Source organism: Ceratotherium simum, chromosome 35, assembly GCF_057802395.1.
Source record: "Ceratotherium simum simum isolate JZ-2026a chromosome 35, ASM5780239v1, whole genome shotgun sequence".
In the NCBI taxonomy this organism is placed as follows: domain Eukaryota; kingdom Metazoa; phylum Chordata; class Mammalia; order Perissodactyla; family Rhinocerotidae; genus Ceratotherium; species Ceratotherium simum.
The window spans coordinates 12,781,988-12,802,126 of record NC_141934.1 but is presented as its reverse complement, the minus strand read 5'-3'; the positions used below and the strand labels follow the sequence as shown (position 1 = coordinate 12,802,126).

General features: G+C 52.9%; 1 protein-coding gene across 2 annotated transcripts in view; it reads left to right on the top strand.

Moving 5' to 3' along the window:
• The window catches only part of KIAA1671 (KIAA1671 ortholog), a 192,799-nt gene that overhangs the window by 48,570 nt on the left and 124,090 nt on the right, over window positions 1–20,139 (top strand). For both annotated transcript variants that reach the window (XM_087424041.1, XM_087424040.1), the window contains exons 2-4: window positions 5,992–7,587; window positions 9,586–9,661; window positions 12,953–15,778. In XM_087424041.1, the coding sequence (XP_087280167.1) occupies window positions 6,047–7,587; window positions 9,586–9,661; window positions 12,953–15,778 (4,443 nt within the window). In that variant the 5' untranslated portion in view covers window positions 5,992–6,046. The remainder of the gene's footprint in view (window positions 1–5,991; window positions 7,588–9,585; window positions 9,662–12,952; window positions 15,779–20,139) is intronic.

The window sequence follows — 20,139 nt, the reverse complement described above, 5'->3', positions numbered from 1 at the left end:
TACGGAGTCAAAAATAAATGAATGTTTTTCGGGTGAAGTATATTGGGGAAAAACCCTTGATTTGTGGCCAGATTTCAACCCTAGCTCTCGCCCTCGCTAGCACGTGATGTGGCTCCTTTTCGGAACTGCGTTTTCCGCATCTGTAGAATGTGGTGATAATTTGAAAAGCACAAGGTTGTTGAGAGTGTTAAATGAGAGAAGGCAGAAGGTGACAGAGTCCCTACGTATGGTGCCTGACTCTTGATGGAGTCTCAAAAAATATTAGTTGAAAGGGAATGTTGCCAAATTGCTTTTGTAACTCACACTGCCCCTGGGAGCCGATGAGCATATCAGTTTTCCCACACCCACGCCTGCAGTGGGTATTATTATTTTCTTCTCTCAGGGATGCTCTCCTTTCAAGTAATTTTGCACACTGACTTTATGTCTGGTGTGATGTCAGACCCCAGGGATACAGCTGTGAGCCAGACCCAGGACCCTCCTGGCCAGGAGCTCCCAGCCTAGAGCAGGAAACAGAGGCAGCCACCAGGTGTGCCATCAACGCTGGGCTGGGGAGAAGCAGCGGGAGTTAGATTCCAGAGCACAGGGGAGATGCCTGAACCTGCCCTGGGGCATCAAGGAAGGCTTCCTGGAGGAGGTGGTGGTGTTGGAGCTGAGACTTGAGGGATTAGTAGATATGAGCCAGGCAGTGAGGACATGGCAGTGCAGAGGCGTGAAGGCAAGGAAGAACACAGCATGTCTTGTGACCTATCTGGGGTTCGTTGTGCTGATGTATCTGAGTGCGTGTGAGAGACAGACAGACAGACAGATGGGGGCAGTGCCAGTCATTAGACTGAAGCTGGAGAGATGAAGAGGATCCAGAACCGGCAGGGCCTCGGGGGAGGAGTATTTGATCTTCATCCAGAGGGCAGTGGGGACGCACGCGTGGAGTGACGTGATGAGCAGAGGAGGGACGTGATGGCGCCTGTACATGGCAGACTCACTCTGGCTGCTGCTGGGAGAGTAGATTGGGGGAGGCTCCAGCAGAGACGGGAATGTCAGTGAGGAGGCGGATTTTACATGTCCCTTCTCAGTGAAGTTTTCCCTGGCCACGCCGTCCTTTATCGTCACTTATCTAACATGCTATCTGTCTTGCTTATTTATGTTGTTTATTGTCTGTTCCCATCATTTTGCTTGTCAGCTCTGTGGGAACAGGACTGTCTATATGTTTTGCTCACTGCTATGTCCCCGTCACATGGCCCAGAGCGTGGTACACAGTGGGTGCTCAATAATTGTGTATTGGAATGAATGAATGAATGAGCTAGGGCCGCAGGCATGGGACCGAGAGGAGAGGATGCACACACTCCAGTGACACGAGACACTGGGCCCTTTCCATCTGGGGCCTGTGGGTGGACAAACCGTGTGCGTTGACTGCAGTCCTGCTCTTCTGGGTGGACACGGGGGTGCACTGGGCCCTTCTCACGGCGCCCCCCACAGAATGGATTCGCAGATCTGGGAGCCTGGGTCCCGTTCCGGAAGACACATTGGGGAAGGTGTCAGGACTGGCTCACACCCCTCACCAGATGGTGGCGTTCCCGGGAAGCGGTACCCAGAGACGGCTGAGTGAATGACTGGTGAGCGTCCAGATCGGATTTAAGGGTGTCATTATGAACGATCGGCAGCAGCTGTTAGAATGAATCAACGCGAGCGAGCGTGAAGCTGCCAAACTGTCGGGTTTTGAATGGAAGTGCTTCTCTTGCCTTCTCGCTGGGTGGTTCTCTCCAATTCCCCCGGGGGACCGTGAGCTCCGTGGCTGCACCCCCCAGCCCCGAGCATGGAGCCTGACTTGCAGAAGGAAGGTCAGAAGGATGGACGAATGAATTCTCTTGAATGACTCCTGCCTGATTTCAGGAACTGTTGGTCTTGGTGACTCTCTTCCCCGGAGGATGGTTTTCTCTGCATGAAATTGTAGGAAATGGGAATTTCAAACCTTGCAAATCGATTCAGGGAGATCAAGCTTGTGGATCAACAGCAGAGACATAGCTGAGGTCAGATGGACATCCTCAGTCTCCTGGTCCACTGCAGCCTCCTGACGCCATGGATCAGCCTGGCTCCCCGTCTATCCCCTGGGCCGCCTTCCATGATAATTAACATAGAAGAAACCAGAGGTGGCTCACACTCAGTTCCCCTTCTTTCTTCAGGGAGCTTTCGTTTACTGGCTTTGGCCACAGTGCTAATAGATTTAAAAAGAGCGAGCGAGGCCACCCTGGGAATAAATAGCAGCTGGCCCCTGTGTGAGTGGGCTTCTGAAATGTTTTGGAAGAGACTAACATCTCTTAAATTAGCCATAACATATGTGATGCATTTAAAGTAGGGTTTCAAAGCATATATTTCAGTCGGTTTCCTTGTATTTTACAACAGGTTAAATGGAAACCTGAGAATCACGGGTTTCTAGGTTTGGGAAAGACTTAGAAATGTTATTTAGCTGTCCACTGCAGTGGTTTAAAAACTTATTTTTATTCTGCTGTTCATTGATTTATGAATTGATTCGTTGATTCATTTCCATGCAGCCATATTTACATATCAGCTATTTGCCAGGCATTTTAAAGGGAAATGGGAGAGGAAACCTGAGATTTAAAGGAGATTGCAGATCACAGAGATGCTGTTCTGCTAGGAGGGTGTGGACAAGGAAGTCTTCCTTCTCTTGTCTTGCCCTTTGTCCTTCCTTGCAACCTGGCCCCTGAGGCGGGTTCAGGGATCCCCAAGTGGGGCGACATTTGACACTAGCACTGATCCTAATCCAGCCGCAGTGCTCTTGGTGACTCTGCCTAGGAAAAGCCATAGAGAAGCGCTCATTCCACGTTTGGGCAGGTGGGCTGGTGTGACAGTGGGGGTTAGTGTGGTCACAGCGCGCGTCTGACTGTGGCCGGCCCTTGACAGTGGAGCCCCTCCTGTCTGTGGTCCTCTTGGTGGGGTAGGCGGGTTGAGCTTCCAGCCGAGCTCTTCACGCTCTTTGGTTCTGTCGTCCTGTAGCACATGACCCATGGCTACTCCAAAGCTGGCCAGAGCCAGAGCCACTCACCTTATGTCCTAGACTTAGTGTCGTGACACTCATGGCGCCCGGACTTATTCAGAATTTTAGAAGAGTGGAGAGTGGGGCCAGGAGAATATTTCTTCATTCGTTTATTTATTGATTCCATAATTATGTATTCGGTGCTATTATATGCCAGGCCGCTGTGCTAGCTACTGGGGATTCAGGGTGCCTCTGGGGGCTTACCACTGAATGGGAAAGGCTGATGTGACGTAAAGGATCGTGCACTATTAAATGTCACTGTGGAGCTATGATGAGTCCTGCCGAGTATCTTTGGGGCTCCGTGGACATGTGAGAGGGAGGTTGCTAGGTTAGAGGGGGGCAGAGCTGTCTGAGCCGTGATCTTAGGCGGGGGTGGGCCTGTGTCTGTGTGTGAGTGAGAGGGGTATCCCAGAGAGCAGGCACAGCATATGCAAAGGCCCTGAGGAAGCGTTTGAGGACCTCCAAGAGATGCAGTGTCCAAATCCTGCTGAGCAGGAGAACCAGGAGAAACAACTCCCAAATCAGCCAGCACTGTGAGCACTCAGAAGTCACCTCCTCTGAGCCGAGGAGTCTTCCAGGACCACCACTCCCAATTCTGGGCAGTTAATCCTCCTATTCCTGTACTTCCACGTCCCCCTGTATAAACCACCGTGTTTATTGCCCGGCGCTCTAATTGCTTGTGTGTGTGTGTTTCTCAGCCTGTGGGTTCCCTGAATGCAGGGGGATAGTTCTTGTCCATCTTTGTGCACACAGTAGGTGCTCAATAAATGTGTATCAGAGGGCCGGGCTCCTTTCCCGTTTTATTGAGCAGCTACTGTGCACTCAGCACTCTTTCTCTGCGCACGTGTATGTATCAGGCTACGATATCGAAAAGCTGAAAGGAGCGTGAGTTTTACAAGCTGAAGGAGATGCCAGCGGATGCAGTTGGAGCTCGAAAGCTTTTGCGCCGTCTGTGCACATATTGCCGGAACTCCGGAGCCGAGGCTGTCGCCCTGTGTCTCCCCAGACCTGCCAAAACCCAGCCTGCTGGGACGAGCCTCCCCTCCCCCGCCCGCCTCTGCCACGGGAGTGCGCGGACAGCCCACTCGCAAGGACAGGTGACACCGTCGGCTTTCTCCGGCAGTCACACATCCCCAGCCAGGGCCTGCCAGCTCGGGTGAGTGGGGCTGGAGCGTTCGGGGGTGCAGGGCGCCTGCGGGTTCTGCCAGGGAATTTTCTCTCTGTCCTTTGGATGCTGTTATTGTCCTGTGTCTCATGTCCAGGCTGTGTATGTGTCCCAGGGCAGGGTTTCAAGAGGTCACGGGGGCTGGCTCTGAAGGTCAGCAGTCCTGATTTGGGGCAGGACCTGGGGTGCCTGAGAACTCTGCCCGGGGTCATTGCGGACGGAATCTGTCTGTTCTCCAGTTCTCCGTATCTGTCCCTCCATCCTGCCTCTAACTGCGTCTAGACAGTGTTCTCCGCTTTGGGAAGAAGGAATCTGTTAGCACCATCGAGCGTGTAAGGAAGAGAAAATATCAAAATCTGTCTGCCTTTCTTCCCTGCAGGCTGCTGAGTGAGTCAGAGCCGGGGGCAGCAGTGCGGGGCCCCGGGAAGGGGAGCGGGAGGCTTGCGTTGAACCAGAATACCTCCTACTTTTAGTCCGTCTAGATGGGGGCAGGCTGGGGGCAGTTTGGCAGGGAAAGAGGATGCTGGTGTGAAGGTGCGGGCAGGACCGGGGAGGAATCAAGAACAGCGACTTGTCTGGCACCTTTTAGGACCAGAAAAGAATAAAACGTAATTTTGAAAAAGGCAGAGTTGCAAAGGGCGAGGACTTGAGGTTATTTCAGCTGCGTGATGGTGGGCAAGTCCAGCGACCTCTCTGGGCCCTTTCCCTTCATCTCCATAATGGAGATAATGATAATCCCTGCCCCTCGGGGTTGTTGGAGGATTAATGAGAGAGGAGCCTCCTGCCTTGAGAGAGCAGAGCTCATAGCTGATGAACAAAGGGGTTACGCCTGAGCTGCTGCAAAGTGGGGTCTGATAACCATCGTTCCCACGTCATAGGGTTGTAAGGAGGATGTTATTTATAAAACATCGGAAGCACTTGGCTTATCTTGAGGCCTCATGGTAAGCCCTCACCATTAGCTGTTGCTTTTCTTATTGAGACTCTGAAGGCAGCCAGCATAAAATAGGCGTTCAACAGAAAAGAACCCAAAGGCAAACAATAACAGCAGGGGGAGTGAAAAATGAAGATGGCTTTTTTGTTCAAGGCATCAGAATGGCAGGGGAGGGGAAAGATAAGGGACGGTCTGGTGGACTTGGGGGTTGAGGCTTGGGTTCCGAGGCCAATAACCAACTTTGTGACCTCTGGGACTCCAGTTTTGGGTTGCTGTGTGAGCTGGGGCTGGTCGCTTACCCTCTCTGTGCTTGGCACCCACCACAGGGATGTGACAAGGATCCGCTGGGATGCCTGATGTGGGCAGGCTCAGAAATAGGAAAATGCCTCAGGGTAACAGGAGTGAGAGAACGCGAGGCCTCTTACTGGGGCTTGTGCTGGGCGTGTGTGGTGGGACCTGGATTCGAATCCCGACCTTGCCTCTTACTCTCTGAGTGACTTCAGGCCTGTTACTTGGCTTCTCTGAGCTGGTTTCCTTATCTGTATAGAAGAGAGAATCACTTTTGACCCTAAGAGCTGGCCTTGAGATTCGCTGAGTCAGGAAAGTCCTAGCGGACGTTGACGCCTTTCCCTACCCTTTGATCTGGAAGGAACTTCAGAGACGGCCAGTTAGTCTACTCCCCTTGCCCAGAGCTGAGAGGTGGACAGACTGGCCCGGGCTTATCTGCTGAGGTCAGTGGAGAGCTGTTGTCCAGACCTGGGGCTCCGGTCTCTCGGCCCTGTTCGCCCGAACCTCTCTTTTTTGACCCCGACACTGACTTAATTTTAAATTTAATTTTTTTTCCAGTGGTTGCTTCTCCATTTCTGATGCTCTTCATCCCCATGGATCCACAGCCGTAACCATGGTGACGCGCGTCGAGGTCAGCTCCATAACTTCCTTGACAGCAGTGCCAGGCCTCGGGGAGATCGCCAAGGAGGAGACCCTGAAGCGGACCTACTTCCGCCAGGCTGGTGACACCCCTGCGGCTCCCTCGGCGCTGCTCCTGGAAGGAAAGAGCCCCCTCCGTAGCCCGGCCCGCTTGCTCCCCCTGCCGAGACTCGCCCCCAAACCCTTCTCCAAGGAGGAGGCCCCGGACGTGCAGCCCCCCGGCCCACCCTCGCGGCCCAGCCTGAGCAGGCCGTCTCCTTCCTCTGGGCTCTCCCAGGACGTGGTGGCAAAGGCCCCGGGCGAGAGGATGCCCAGCCTGGTGGGGCAGGAGGCGGCCCGCGGGGAGGGCCTGAGGAGAAGCTCGTCTCTGTTCAACAAGGCCACGTTTCTGCGGCCCAGCCCCAGCGCCATGATTCTCTTTGAAACCACCAAAGCTGGGCCCACTCTGGGCCGCGGGGTGAGCGAGGGGGCTCAGGAGGCCGACACAGGCGTGTCTCAGGAGGCCGCTGCGGGCCCCCGGCCGGAGGTGGCCGCCAAGCCCGCCCTGCCTGCCCGGAAGCCTGTGGGGACCCTTCTCCGGCCAGTCTCCCTGTGCCAGGACACAAGGCCAGCTGCCACCCAAGAGGGGTCGGGCCCGCACGAGGCGCTCTCCAAGGCCAGCGGTGTGGGGGACGTGGGGGGCCCAGGCCCGGAGCCCAGGCCTCGCCTGCGGAGAAGGCCCGTGTCGGCCATTTTCATCGAATCCCTTCAGCCTCAGAAGCCGAGCTCGGGGGGATCGGCTGCGGTGGGGAAGGCGCCCCCGACCCCTCCTGAGAAGCCGTGGGTGAGGAAGCCCCGGCCTCTGTCTGTGGACCTCACGGCCCGGTTCGAGAGCAGAGAGGCCTTGCTGAGGAAGGCGGCCGACGAGGCCACCACGGGGCCCCCCGCCCAGCGCCGGGGGCCGGAGAGGTCCGACTCAGAGCCCAGAGTGGACGGGAAGTGTGTGGGCAAAGCACAGGTTCTCCTTCTTGGCCCGGAGTCGGACTCCCTGGAGGTGGATGCAAAGGTCCACGCACGGAAGGAGAAGATACTTTTTAAGCAGGTGGAGATGGGTGGCCTCAGGCCCCCCGGGGGCGCAGCCAGGGTCACCCCCACAGACGGCCAGAATCTCGGGGAGGAGAGAGCCAAGCTGGACGGGGAGTTGGAGAAGGCGCCCAAGTCCCCCTCGCCCAGGCTGGGGAAAGGCCCAGAATTTGCTGACGGGGAGGGCCTGGCGCGGGGAGAGTGGAAATCCAGGGGCAGCCTCACGAAGCGCATCAGCCTCTTTGGGGAGGAGAACGCCTTGGCCTCGGCAGCGGGGTCCGAACCTCCGCTGGCCACTCCTGAGTCCCCATCGGTCACACCAGAGCTGGAGACAGCGGGGGTGAGCGTCCAGGAGCGGATCAAGGGCTGGGCCGCCGAGAGCACCGAGACAAAGCCAGAGATCAGGAAGAGGGTGTTCCAGGCCCGGCCGCTGTCCGCGGATCTGACCAAACTGTAAGTGGGAATATCCCACGGGCCTCACTCAGCCCCCGAGTCCCCCCAAACCTCCCACTGGAGACCCCGCACGAAAGGAAACTGCGGGGGGCCAGGCTCCGTGCTGGGCACCTTATACCCCCTCTCTGGGCTTACCCACAGCCCCGAGACAAAGTGGCCTTAGCTTCCATTTCTCAGATGAGGGAGCTGAGGGGTGGGGAGGTAAGACAGCTCCCCTCCGGGTACAGTGTGTGCCGGCAGCAGGGCCGTGAGCTCCATTTCCTTGTCCCTCAGGGGGAGGTATCGTGCCCATTTCACAGATGCAGACGGGAAAGGTGACGTACCGTGAGGAAGTCAGGAGCCCCGTGTCACTCCAGCTCAGCCTGTCTCCATAGCTAAGATTTCCTTTCCGAAAGTCTGAGGATACTTCATCCACGGCCTAAACCTCCCTGAGTGGCCTGCAAAATAAAATCAGATGCGTCAAGGTAACCGGGGCAGGTCGCTTCCCGTCTTGAGCCTCGGTTCCTTCGTCTCCAAAACGGAAATGACGCTAAGGCCTTCCTTAAGGGATTAAGGCAAGACGCAGAGAGAGAATGCTGGAATCACTGCCCGCGGGAAGCCCTCAGTCCTCTGCAGCTCCAAATGATGTTATCACTCCTGTTAGTTAATGTGATTTTCTAAGCTTGTCGGGTCCCAACATCTCTTGCTCATTTGTTTTCCGACAAGTGGCTTCTCAGCTACAAGCGGGAGATGCCACTGGGTGTGTCCACCAGCTCATTAATGACGTGCATCACTGACATACTTCGTCCGGGATGGAGCTTCCAGGGGGCGGGGCCTCTGGGCAGACTGCCCACCCGGCCCTGGGAACCAGGGCAGCCAGGCAGCCAGAGTTAGACCAGTGGTCTCAGCATTTAGAATGACCTGGAAAAGTACTGATGCCTGCCGCCCGCCCCCCCACCCCGGGAGAGATTCTGATTCAGTCGGTCTGGGGAGGGCTCCTCTTTTGGCAGTTTTTAAAAGCTTCCCGAGTGATTCCCCTGTGCCACCAGGCCTGTGAACCCCTGAGCTCAGGTAACAGAGAATGAGGTGCCCCCATCAGGAACCTCACACACCTCCTCTCGCTGCGTCCTCCCAATGCCTCAAATGATTCCCATCTGACGGATGGGGAAACTGAGGCTCCGGGTTTAGAAACAACTCATGCACAGCCTTATGCCTCCCGGGAGGCAGACCCTGGACTGCTGTGTCAGGTTTAAGCGGTTCGATTTCCCTCCCCTCCCTTTGCTCTGCAGCCCCAGCCCTGAACTAATCTTTAGGCATCGCCTCCAGAGAACTCTTCAGAGACAGGAATGTTCTAGCCCCAGAGCTCCCTTTTCTCCCTCTTCCCCTTTACAAGTGGGGAAACAGGCCCAGAGAGGGAAGATGACTTGGCCAAGGTCACCCAGAGAGGCAGAGACAGGCGCGTGCCCCCACACTTCTGTGACGGCCCCCTGCCCCCGAGTCCCCTGGTATGTGGTGGGGCTGTTCTTGTGCCCGGGGTTGCTAACAACAACCATTAATTATCCCTTCTGGGGCCTCTTCACTGTTCCCTAAACGCCCTCGTGTAGCTATTAGGGCCGTGGGTAGCCTCTTATCCTCCCTACAAAAGACGATGGGGAAGTGTTAATTATCCTCGTTGTATAGATGAAGAGACAGAGGCTCAGGTGAGGTCACAAGCCCAACCCAAGCTCTCGCAGTTGGGAGGCAGTAGAGCTGGGACGAGCACCCAGGTCTCTTCACCCAAGCCTGGGGCTCCTGCAGCCCCGATGATGCTGTGTTTAAGGTAGGCTGTCCCCACCGGGCCCCTCTTGGTTTGGTGACCTGAAAGGAGATACCTTTTCTCAAAGCAAATCAGGCAGCGTTGTTTTCATGATGTCAAAGTTGCCTTCACTCCTGGGTTCCTGAGTGAGTTACTGGGTGTGGGCTGGAGAGAGTCCCAAATTCTGTGACTCCCCATACAAATAACTTGGATCTCTGTACCAGGTTTTCAAGTCCAGCTTCAGGCAACGAGAAGTGTTTGGAGCTGAGTGGCGAGCTCTCTAAGGAACCCAGAGAAAAGGTAAGGAGCCACTGTGTCTGCCGTCTTTGTTTCGGGTGGGTGGTTATTCTTAGTGCAAAAAGAGCTTTCCTCATCTTCAAGACCCAGGAAAGAATCAGGAACCTCTCATGAACAATAAGACATTTTTTCCTTTAATGTGGGGACTTTTAAAGTCCCTTCTGCCATGATGGGTTGTGAGTCCCTGTTCCTCGGTGTTAAATGCGGTTTACGAATGGAATCATCAGGTATTTATTTTTTTCTGTGCAAATAGGAGGGGGAACGTGGCTTTCCTATGGAGGAATGCCTGCTTTGTTAAGAAACTAATAAAGGTGACAAAAATGTTAATAGAAACCCCCTCAATTTCTCTCATTATGGTCCCTGCTCCCTTCCCCACCCTGACTTGCCACCTAGCAGAAGGAGGTCAATTACCAGCAATTAAATTGCTTAAAAAGTGTTTTTATTTAGTCTGTTTAATTAAAAAAAAGCTCATAAAATAACGGTTAGGTATAACTGATTTGTGGTTGATGCTTTCTGCAGAGTTCTAATTTTTTTAAAAAGAGCTTTATTGAAGTATGGTTGACATACGGTAAACTGCACATGTTTGAAGCGTGCAAGTTGATGAATTTTGACACGTGCACACCTGTGACGCTGTCATCACCATCAAGATAGTGACCATCTCCAGCACGTGCAGTTTCTTCTTTGTAATCCCTCCTACCCCCTCCTCCCCCAAGCAACCGCTGATCTGCTTTCTGTTACTGTAGATCAGTTGGCATTTTCTAGATTTTTATATAAATGGAACCAGTGCTCTTTTTTTTTTTTTTTTTTTTTTTTTTTGGGTCTGGCTTCTTTCACTCAGACTAATTATTTTGAGATTCATCATGTCGTAGCGTGTATCAGTAATTCGTTCCTTTTTATTGCCAAGTAGTATTCTGTTGTATGGGGAGAGCACGGTTTGTCTGTCCACTCACCCTTTGATGGACATTTGGGTTGTTGCCAGTTTTGGGTCCGTAGCGAGTAAAGGTGCTGTAAACGTCCGTGGGCAAGGCTTTATAGGAGCATCCGTTTTCTTTTCTCTTGGGTAAATACCTAGGAGTGGAATGGCTGGATCCAATGGTAGGTGTGGGTTTCACTTTTTAAGAAACTTACGGAGAGTTTTAGACACCAGAGCTTGGTTCCAAACCTACTTGTGCCCATCCCATTGTGAATCGCCGACAAAGGTGAGCTGGCTCTGAACCACTGGTGGGGTCAGCGGTTTACCTGGCTTTTTGTCCTAAGATCTTCTGAATCATTTCTTTGACAATGGTTGGGAGAGGCTCCAATTGAAGGAAAGCCCCCCTTATTCACGTTAAAATACTGTGGCAGCAGCAGAAAGAGCTGGGCAGAGCATGTGCAGCCAAATGTGGATTGTCATTGAGTCGAGGGCGTGGGTTAAGGCAAATTTATTATTTTATCTGTAATTTTGTATACGTTTGAAAACTTCCAAAAACTGTAAAATTAATAAGGAAATCCTTGCTTTAAATATAATGAGATTTCATCTCTATAAATAGAGTTTTCATTTAGTAACTTTTTTTTTTTATTGTGGTAAAATACACACAACGTAAAATATACCATTTTAACTATTTTTTTAAGAACAATAAATATGTTTTTTAAATTTAAAAAACAAACTGTGTACACACACGCACATAAAAATACACACACACGATAACGCAAGGAGAAAGTTCTGGAAAGTTCTTCCAGAATACACTCCCCGTTGATAACAGTTGTCATCCGGGAAGGGGACTGGTGTTTGAATATCTGAATGACGGAACTGAAGGACTTGAGCTTTCTCTGTATTGTTTAGATTCCTTTACAGTGAGAATGGATTCATACATTATTTATACAAAGTTTATGTAATAAAATATAAACAAAATTTTAAAATCTATATACTGTTTAAATTCTTTAATGGCATTCCATCATCCTGAGTAGAGATTAGCAAACTGTAGCCCTGCCAGCATTATGACTATTTTAAAGTGAACAATTCAGTGACATTAAGTATATTTTCAATGTTGTGCCACCATCACTGCTGTCTAGCTCCACAATTTTTCATCACCCCCGTGGAAACCCCTTACCCAGTCACTTCCCATTCCCCACCTCTGGCCCCTGGCAACCGTGATCTACTTTCTGTCTCCATAGACTTGCCTAGTCTGGATATTCCGTATAAATAGAATCATAAAACATGTAGGCTTTTGTGTGTAGCTTCTTTACTCAGCATAATATTTTCAAGGTTCATCCATGTTGTATCATGGATCAGCACTTCATCCTTTTTTATGGCTGAATACTATTCCATTGTATGGGTAGACCGCATTTTGTTTATCCGTTCCTCAGCTGATGGAGTTTTGGGTTGTTTCCACCTTTTGGCTCTTGTAAATAGTGCTGCTGTGAACACTGGTGTACAAGTTTTTGTTTGAACACCTGTTTTCAATTCTTTTGGGTATATACCCAGGAGTGGAGTTGGTGGGTCCTATGGTTGATTCTATGTTTAACTTGTTGAAGTAGACTTATTTCTAACAGAAAAAAAGATTTTTGAAAAATTACGGAGTAATACATGCATATTATAAACGAGGAACAGAGCTGAAGTCTTCACGATTAAAAGACGGTGTTGTCCTCCTCATTCCTCCCTCCCACCGTCACTCCCCACTTCTCGTACTCACAGTCTGATGTATAGCTTTTCTCCACTGTTCACCTGCATGTACACACACACGTGTGGTTTTTTTAAAACGGCGTTATGTTGTAAATAGACTGTTCTGCAGTCTGCTTTCCTCCCCACCAACACAACAACGTTTTGTGTGTTCTTAGCTGTTACGACACCAGGACCCAGCGCCTTCTGGGGATCCAGGTGCCTGGGTGACATTCCGCTGTTGGGAGATATCAGAACGCATATATCCAGTGCCCTTTGGGTGGGCGTGTAGGGTCTTTCTGGGTTCATTTGCCCTCACAAGCCGGGCTGCCTGAATTTTCTTGTTCACGTAAACTTGTGCACGTGGGCAAAGAAAGAGTCCTGGGAGGAAATTGGCCGGATTGAAGGAAATGAGTATTTTAAAATCATGACAGGTATACTGAATTGCCCAGAAGTCAGACCCATTTCTGTTCCCTCCAACAGTATCCGAGAGTGTCCGTTTCCTCACATCCTCACCCACGCTGGGTGTGTTCAGTCTTTACGTTTTTATGGTATCTCACTGTTGTGATTTTAAAAGCAGCCATTTCAGTCATCTTGCCCCTTCCTTTCTCTTTCGAATCCTTTAACTTAAGTTGGATTGTCTCTTTTTTTCCCAGCAAAAGGAAGGGCTGGATTTGGACGGAGCATCTGTGCCGAGAAGCCCCTGGAAGCCTGGGACGCCCCGGGGGGAGGCCAGGCAGACGGAGCGGAAGGACAGCTCTCACCAAGTTCCCAACAGCCCTCGAGGAGAAAGCTCGCTGACGGCTCGAGGGTCTTCTGACAGCACTCCAGAGGACGACGGAAGCTTCCAGACCGTGTGGGCCACGGTGTTTGAGCATCATGTGGAGAGACACACTGTGGCTGACCAGTCAGGACGCTACCCCTCGGCCAAGCCCTCTGGTGATGTGCCCGAGGCCCAGGTCTCGGAGCTCAGACCCAGGTCCGAGAGGAGCTTGTGGCTGGGGAAGGACCTACTGGAAAAGACAAACCTTAGGAAGGAGAACTCCAGGTGGTCTGAGAATCCTGCCACAGAGAAATTGGGACAGGCCGCCCTCTCCAATGGGGAGCCCACACAGCACCACACGGGCCTCCCGGAGAAATACCCTTTGGGTGCAAAACGCTATGAGACCCCCTTCCTCCAGCGCTCGGAAAACCCTCCCACAGCCCAGAGGGTTGAGCCCAAGTATGACATCGTGCACGCAGTGGGGGAGCGCGCGCACAGTGAGGCCATCTCCACGGCGCCCGAGGAGAAAGCCGTGACGCTCCGAAGTAGCAGGTCCCGGCTCTCACTGAAGGGGGGGCAGCTGTCCCACGAGGTCACCCCTGCCGACCCAGAGTGCAGGCTGGACGGTCAGGCGGGGTCCGTCCACAGGGCCAGTTTGATTTGGGAAGCTCGAGGGACGCAGGAGGTCAGTGGGCCCAAGCCTGACTTCCGAGAACCAAAGGACACGTTTGGGGGCAATTCCCTGTCGCCCAAGTGGACAGGTGGGGTGACCATGAACTGGCATAAAGCCACTCTGGTGGTCACTGACGAGAAAGGCTCGGCAGTGAGCCCCGAGGTCGCCAGCCAGCACTCGGCCGGGCCCTGCGGCCCTGAGGCCACCTCTGGGAGGGCCGTCCAGGCTGCCGTCCGGGAGGCCCAGCACCAGGGGCCCGAAGGGGCAGGAAACAAGCCGGGAGGCTGCGTTTCAGCAGGAGAGAGGGGTCCCCCCCGGGGGTTCCCTCTGGATCCTCCTCCCAGGGTGAAGGACGAGCCCCCTGACTCCCGCGCACGGCCACATCCAGACGTGCAGAAAGGGCCCCTCGTGGCCGCCGGCGAGGGCAAACTGAGGCCACCAGCCCAGGCGCCAGAGCCTGAGGCCAAGATGCGGAAGGCGAGTCCCACGGACCAGAGATTTGAGAGGTGGAGGCGGCGGACTTTACCCCACGATGTGAAGTTTGATGACTTCAACTTCCTCCCCCCAGAACACTCTTCGAAGGTGGAGCAGAGACGCACAGACTATTTGAGCCCCACCGCCGGTGCCTTAAGAAAACCTCAACTCTCCCACAGTCGGGTGGAGACCCAGGAGGTGAACCCAGGTCTTTCACAGGACCGGACTCTTCTGGCCGTGAAGCAAGGGTCATCTGTGGAACCCAAGGCGACATTTTTTGCAGTGACGTATCAGATTCCTGATACTCAAAAAGCAAAGAGTGTTGTTAAACCAGGGCCCGAAAATTTGATGGAACATTCTAGAAAAATAACTCCGCCTCCATCACCTCATCCTTTAATGTCAACTGTGGGTTCTCTTAACCACGAAGAGCCGCTGGAGACAGTGGGTGGTAAAAACTGGGCTAAGGGCAGAGAGCGTGACAGTGCAAGCTTTTCAAAACCCGTGAAGCCAACACACCGCCCATCGTTTCTCGGGGACAGTGTTCTGGATTCTTCTAGTGAAAGAGTCATTGATGCTGATGCGTTATGGACTTATCGGGGGCCAGAAAACGGCGCTGGTTCTCAGAACTATTGGAGGGACGGCGAGAACAAGACATCCGCCAGCAGTGCTCCCAAAACGACCCCGACTTTCAAAAGTCGTCCAAGAGCCGGGGATCTCCTCGTCAGAAGGAAGACAGAGGTGCTCAGCGAGACGTTCCCGGGTAAAAAAGATGGCTACAGGTCGAGCGTTCTCGACATCGACGCCCTGATGGCGGAGTACAGGAAGCAGGAGGCTCAGGAGGAGATGGGGGGTCCGCCCGCAGAGCCCACCGGCTCCTCTCAGGAGAGGCCAGGCCAGCAAGGCGTGGTGGAACCGAGAAGGAAGAGCCCGAAGGAGGGTCTCCACAAACAAGCCAGTTTTGCTGAAACAAACCACATTTCCACTCCCGGCTCGGGCAGGCCGCCGGCAGAGACCCCGGGGGCAGCCACAAACACCAAGTTCAGCCCTCCTTTGTGGGCTCTGCCGCAGTCGGCTCCTTCTGAAAAATATACAGAGGCCTCTTCTGGCCCTGGGGGTCCCAGGAAGAAAGTCTCAGGAATTGCCGAGGATGAAATAAAGGCCCTTGCGAGTAGACATCACGGTGCAAAGTGTCAGACTCCCCTGGCCGAGTCGAAGCCCACCGCCTGGGAGGATCCGGGTGGTGGAGCCAGCATGGTGTCCAGATCCTCCCCCACTGACCAGAAGAAAGGGGCCCCGAGGAAATCCATCTCGAGGGGAGAGGAGGGCAGTGTGGTCCAGTGGGGAGACCACCCACGAGACTGTGGAAGGTCACCACTGGATGTCAAGAGGGCCTATTCGGACAACGGCCCCCCTGTCAAAATCCGAGAGGGCCTGTCCATCATGCAGGAAGCCAGAGAGAGGAGGCGAGAGCAGCCCAAAGGGAGGTCCAGCCTCCCCGGGGAGAGTTCCAAGGCCACAGAGACCAAAATGGGGCCCCATCGACGGGAGTCGGGGACTCGAGACAGTCAAAAGGTGAGTATGGGCTGTTTCAGTTTTGTCAAACGTTGGTTAAACATGTGGGCCAGGGGTCTCAAACTCAGAACCTACCTGGGCAGGTGGGTATGTAAATAAGTAGAGTCAGGGTGTGAGACTCTAGGGAGTGGTGGGGATTGTGGCAAGTGGAGAGCTCATGCCTGATCTACAGGGTCAACTGCTGCTCAGTTCTGGCTGGTTCTTGACAAGTGAGAATGGTGGTCCTGAGACGGCAGATCTGATTTATCAAGAGAATCTGAAAAATCCAGATTTTTATGTATCATCTCCCTGTTACGAGATGAGAACAACTTGTTAAAAAATGCTGTTTAGTCCAAACAAAACGTGTCGTCTGGCTCTATACAGCCCGTGCGCCACCACTTTGAAACCTCTGGCCTAGAATGATGCTAATGATGGGTAACATTATTGAGCACCTGCTGTATTCCAGTATGTCGTATCCAGTTCATTATTGCATCCTCGATATCTAGCACCATGCTAGACCTTTTGTGAAGCTTCAAGAAATGTTTGTTGACTGAATGAGTGATCTCCTGTGAGCCTCGTGACAGCCCCACAGGAGAGGGGTTGTCAGGGTTTGGGTTTCCACAGGAGCAGACCCTTGCAGGGAGTTGTTGTAGGAAGTGATCCCCATAAGAACTGGTAGGGGAGTGGGGAAGTGAGGCAGGGAAGGGGGGGTGGGTGATGAAGGCTCATTCTCCCTGGAGACCTCTGGGCAGCAGCATTCATCGCCTCTGAGTTGTCCTGTCCGAGGCGCAGGGAACCTGGAGTATTTATTTTCCAGTTTCCTTCTGTCCTAGCCTGAGGCCGTTTCCAGAACTATTAACATTTAGACTTCTCTAAGCTGGCTGGCACCATGCTCAGTGGTCGGGATCAAAAACCCTCACACAGCAGGACACTGTTGCCATTGGCGCGTACTTGACTGTTGGGCAGGGTGCCCACAACGTCAATCAACTTGTACAGATGGACAAACCGAGGCTCAGAGAGGTTAAGTAACTTATCCCAGGTCACACAGCACCAAGTGGCAAAGCTGTCGTTTGAACCCAGGTCTGGCCTGATATCCAAGCTTTCCAGTAGGCCACTCAGTGGTGAATGAGGAACCATGAAGGTGGGGAAGAGATCCGAGGCATGGAGCCCACCCTCGGGAAACTTTTGACCTCTGTGGGGAGATGGGACGTGGTGATCCGCGGCCAGGGAATGGTATGTTGCAGAGTGAGGTGCTGGAGAAGAGGCCCAGGAAGGCGTCCTAGAGGAGGTGCTGGCTTGAGCCCACTCTTGAGGGATGGATCTGAATTGGGGTGGGCTGAGCAGGGGAGTGAGAGCATTCTTGGCAGGAGCACAGCATGTGCAAAGGTCTGGAGGTGGGAAAGAACACGGAGTGCTCGGGGGGCAGCGTGGAAACCGACTCAGTGCCTCCCCACCCCATCCCGCCTGGAAAGGGATGTCGTGGGAATTAAACAGTAGGATGATACCAGCAGAGATCGTGAAATGAAGGTTCGCCCAAGGTTAAGGTGGTACGTGGTGGGGTCGGGCTGTGAACCCCTGACTTTTCGGGGAGCCCACTGTCTCTAACTACCACGCTTGAATCTCCGCTCTGCCACTCGCCAGCTGGTGCGAAGCAATCACTTCACCTCCTGAGCCTCAGTTTCTCCCAGCGTTAATGAGGATTCCTGCCTCGAGGCACAGTTACCAGGCTGAGTGGAGATAACGTGCCCAGCATGTGCCGGGCACCCAGTGGGGCGAGCACAGGCTCTTCAGATGCCCGTCCCGAGAAGAAGGGTCTCACCCCTCCGGCCTCCAGGCCGTTATTGTGGGAACGTGGGAGAGGGAAGAGGCCACGGAAATGTGACACTTAGTCTGGCTGCCAGCGCCTCGCTCAGGGGCGCGCTGGCAGCGGGAGAGTCGGGGCGTTGGGAGGGGCCCCCAGCCCCGGCTTGGCCGCCCGCCCGGGGCACGCAGGCCCAGGAACGCTTGTTGTCAGGGGATCTGTTTTCTCACCGAGGGCTTGGGAAGCCTTGGATCAGCCCCCGGTTTCTCCTCTCTCCTGCCCAAAGATCTTTGCTTCTTGATCTTTAAAATAAATACCTAGAGCAACACGGAAATACAACAAATATTGTTGAAACTTCACGCCTTCCAAGAGTGTATAAAGGGTATTAAAAAGTCCCCCAAGTGTAGCCACTGTTTTTAATACCCTTTAGAATTTTCCTACACGACAGAGTTGCTTATCAATCATATATATTTATCTATAACTTTCCTTATTGCAAAAGTAGTGAATGCTTGTGTAAAATTTAAAATCTTATAGAAACAGATGGCTTAGAAAGAAAATCCCCCCCAAATGATGAGTCTGGGGCACACCCCTCCAGGCCCGCTAGTGGTTCTCAACCGCAGGCAGTGTTGCCGCTAGGGCACCTTTGGCAAAGTTTGAGCCATTTTTGGTTGTCACAGCTGTGGAAGAGTTTGCTCCTGGCATCTGGTGGGTGGAGGGCAGGGACGCTGCTCAACATCCCACCATGCACAGGACAGCCCCCCCCCCCCCAGAGAATCATCCCACCCCAAATGGACGTGGTTCCGAGACTGAGGAACCCTGGTCTAGACACAGAGAGAGATATAGGTAAATACATACTGTTTTATGGAAACATAGCAACATTCTACAGAAAATCGTACAACTTCCTTTTTTTTTACTTAACAGTATAGGGGCGTGCATAATCACATTATTATTTTTAATGGCTGCAAAGTATTTTATTCTGTGACTGAGCCTAAAGTTTTTTACCCAGACTCTTGGACATTGGGGTTGAGTTGGGTTTTTGTGTTAGAAACGGGGCTTCAGCGGGCATCTTGATGTGCATCTTTGCCCCTGTGGGTGAGGATTCTCCCTTCACAGAGGTTCTGCTCATCGACCCGCGTGGGTGTGACCGTAATGAAAGGGGTTCCTCCCTCCCTCTTTCCCAACCACCCTCCCGTCCCCACTCGCCCCGTCTCTCTCACTGTCTCTCTCTTTCTTTTCCACTTAACATTCATCAGAACTTTGTCTCAGGCCCAATCACAGTATTTCATTTAGTTAAATTACTTATTTGAGTTTCAAAAGAGAGAATATTTTCACAAGGCTCCAAAAACACCCAAGGGTCTGGGGTACACATTTCCCCTTCCCCTCCTTTGCCGTCCTCACCTTCCTCCCCATCCAGAAATTACTTATATTCTTTTTTGTCCCAATCCTTTTAGAGTTTCTTTCTGAAAATACAAGCAAATATGAAGACATATTCTTGTTTTTGCCTCCCCTTTCCATAAAAGAGAGCATTCTCTGCAAGTGGTCGAGACTTTGGTTGCGTATGGGAGTAACCCAGGGCATGCTAAAAGGCAGCAATGCGTGGGCCTCGCCCCGGGGCGGTTAGGTTGGAATCTCGGGGGTGGGGCCTTCTTGGATAATTTTACAAGCTCCTCTAGGGAATCTGGGTAGAGGGTCTCTGCTGAACCCACAGACCTGCCACCTGCCTTTTCCCCGTGTAATGGATTCAGCCCCCAGAGAGCGTCCTCATTCTTTTAAATGGCTGCGTAGTCGAGATGAATGAAATTTTGGATCTTTTGCTATTTACAAACCATGCGGTTCCGTCATTTTGCACCGGCGCAGGTGTATCCGCCGGTCCAGAATAGCAATTGCCTGAGGGTGAAGGCGGTTCTAATTTTGCAGGACTGTGTCGAGTGCCCTGCAGTGGGTCTGGCCCTGTTTGCAGCCTCACCTGCGATGACAGGGCCCCTGTCTTCCCAGCCAGGTGTGTTTTCAGACTTCCGGAGCTCGTCCCCTGCTGAGTGCCCCTCATCTTGTCACCTGTGTGAGGCCATTTGTATTTCCTTCCTGCTATCAGTTTGCTTATGTGCCGCCCGCTCTTCTTTTGGAAGGTCGGTCCTCTTCCCATTGAGTTCTCGGAGTTCTTTATTAGGAAGATGAACCCTCTGTACTTTTCTGATCTGATTTCTCCCTGGAAACAGCCCTGGACTGCAAATTGGGCAGACCCGGAATGGGCCCTAGCTTTGACTTACTAGCTGTGTGACTCCGGACACCTTGCCAGACCTCTCTGAGCCTCAGTTTCCTCATCTGAGGAATGGGAATCGTGCCTGCTTCACAGACTTCATGGAGATTTATCACAAAATAACTATAGTCAAGACCCTGGCCCGGGGCCCTATGTGAAGGAGGTTTGAGGAAATCAGAAGGATGCCCTTCAGGGTTAACCTTCATCCCTCCACTCGTGGCCTACATTAATAAATGCACTAACTCCGTCCAGGCCCTGTTCTAGGTGCCGGGGCTGCTGGGCGGGTCCAGCCCACTGTATCAGGCTGTGCCGACCCATACAGCA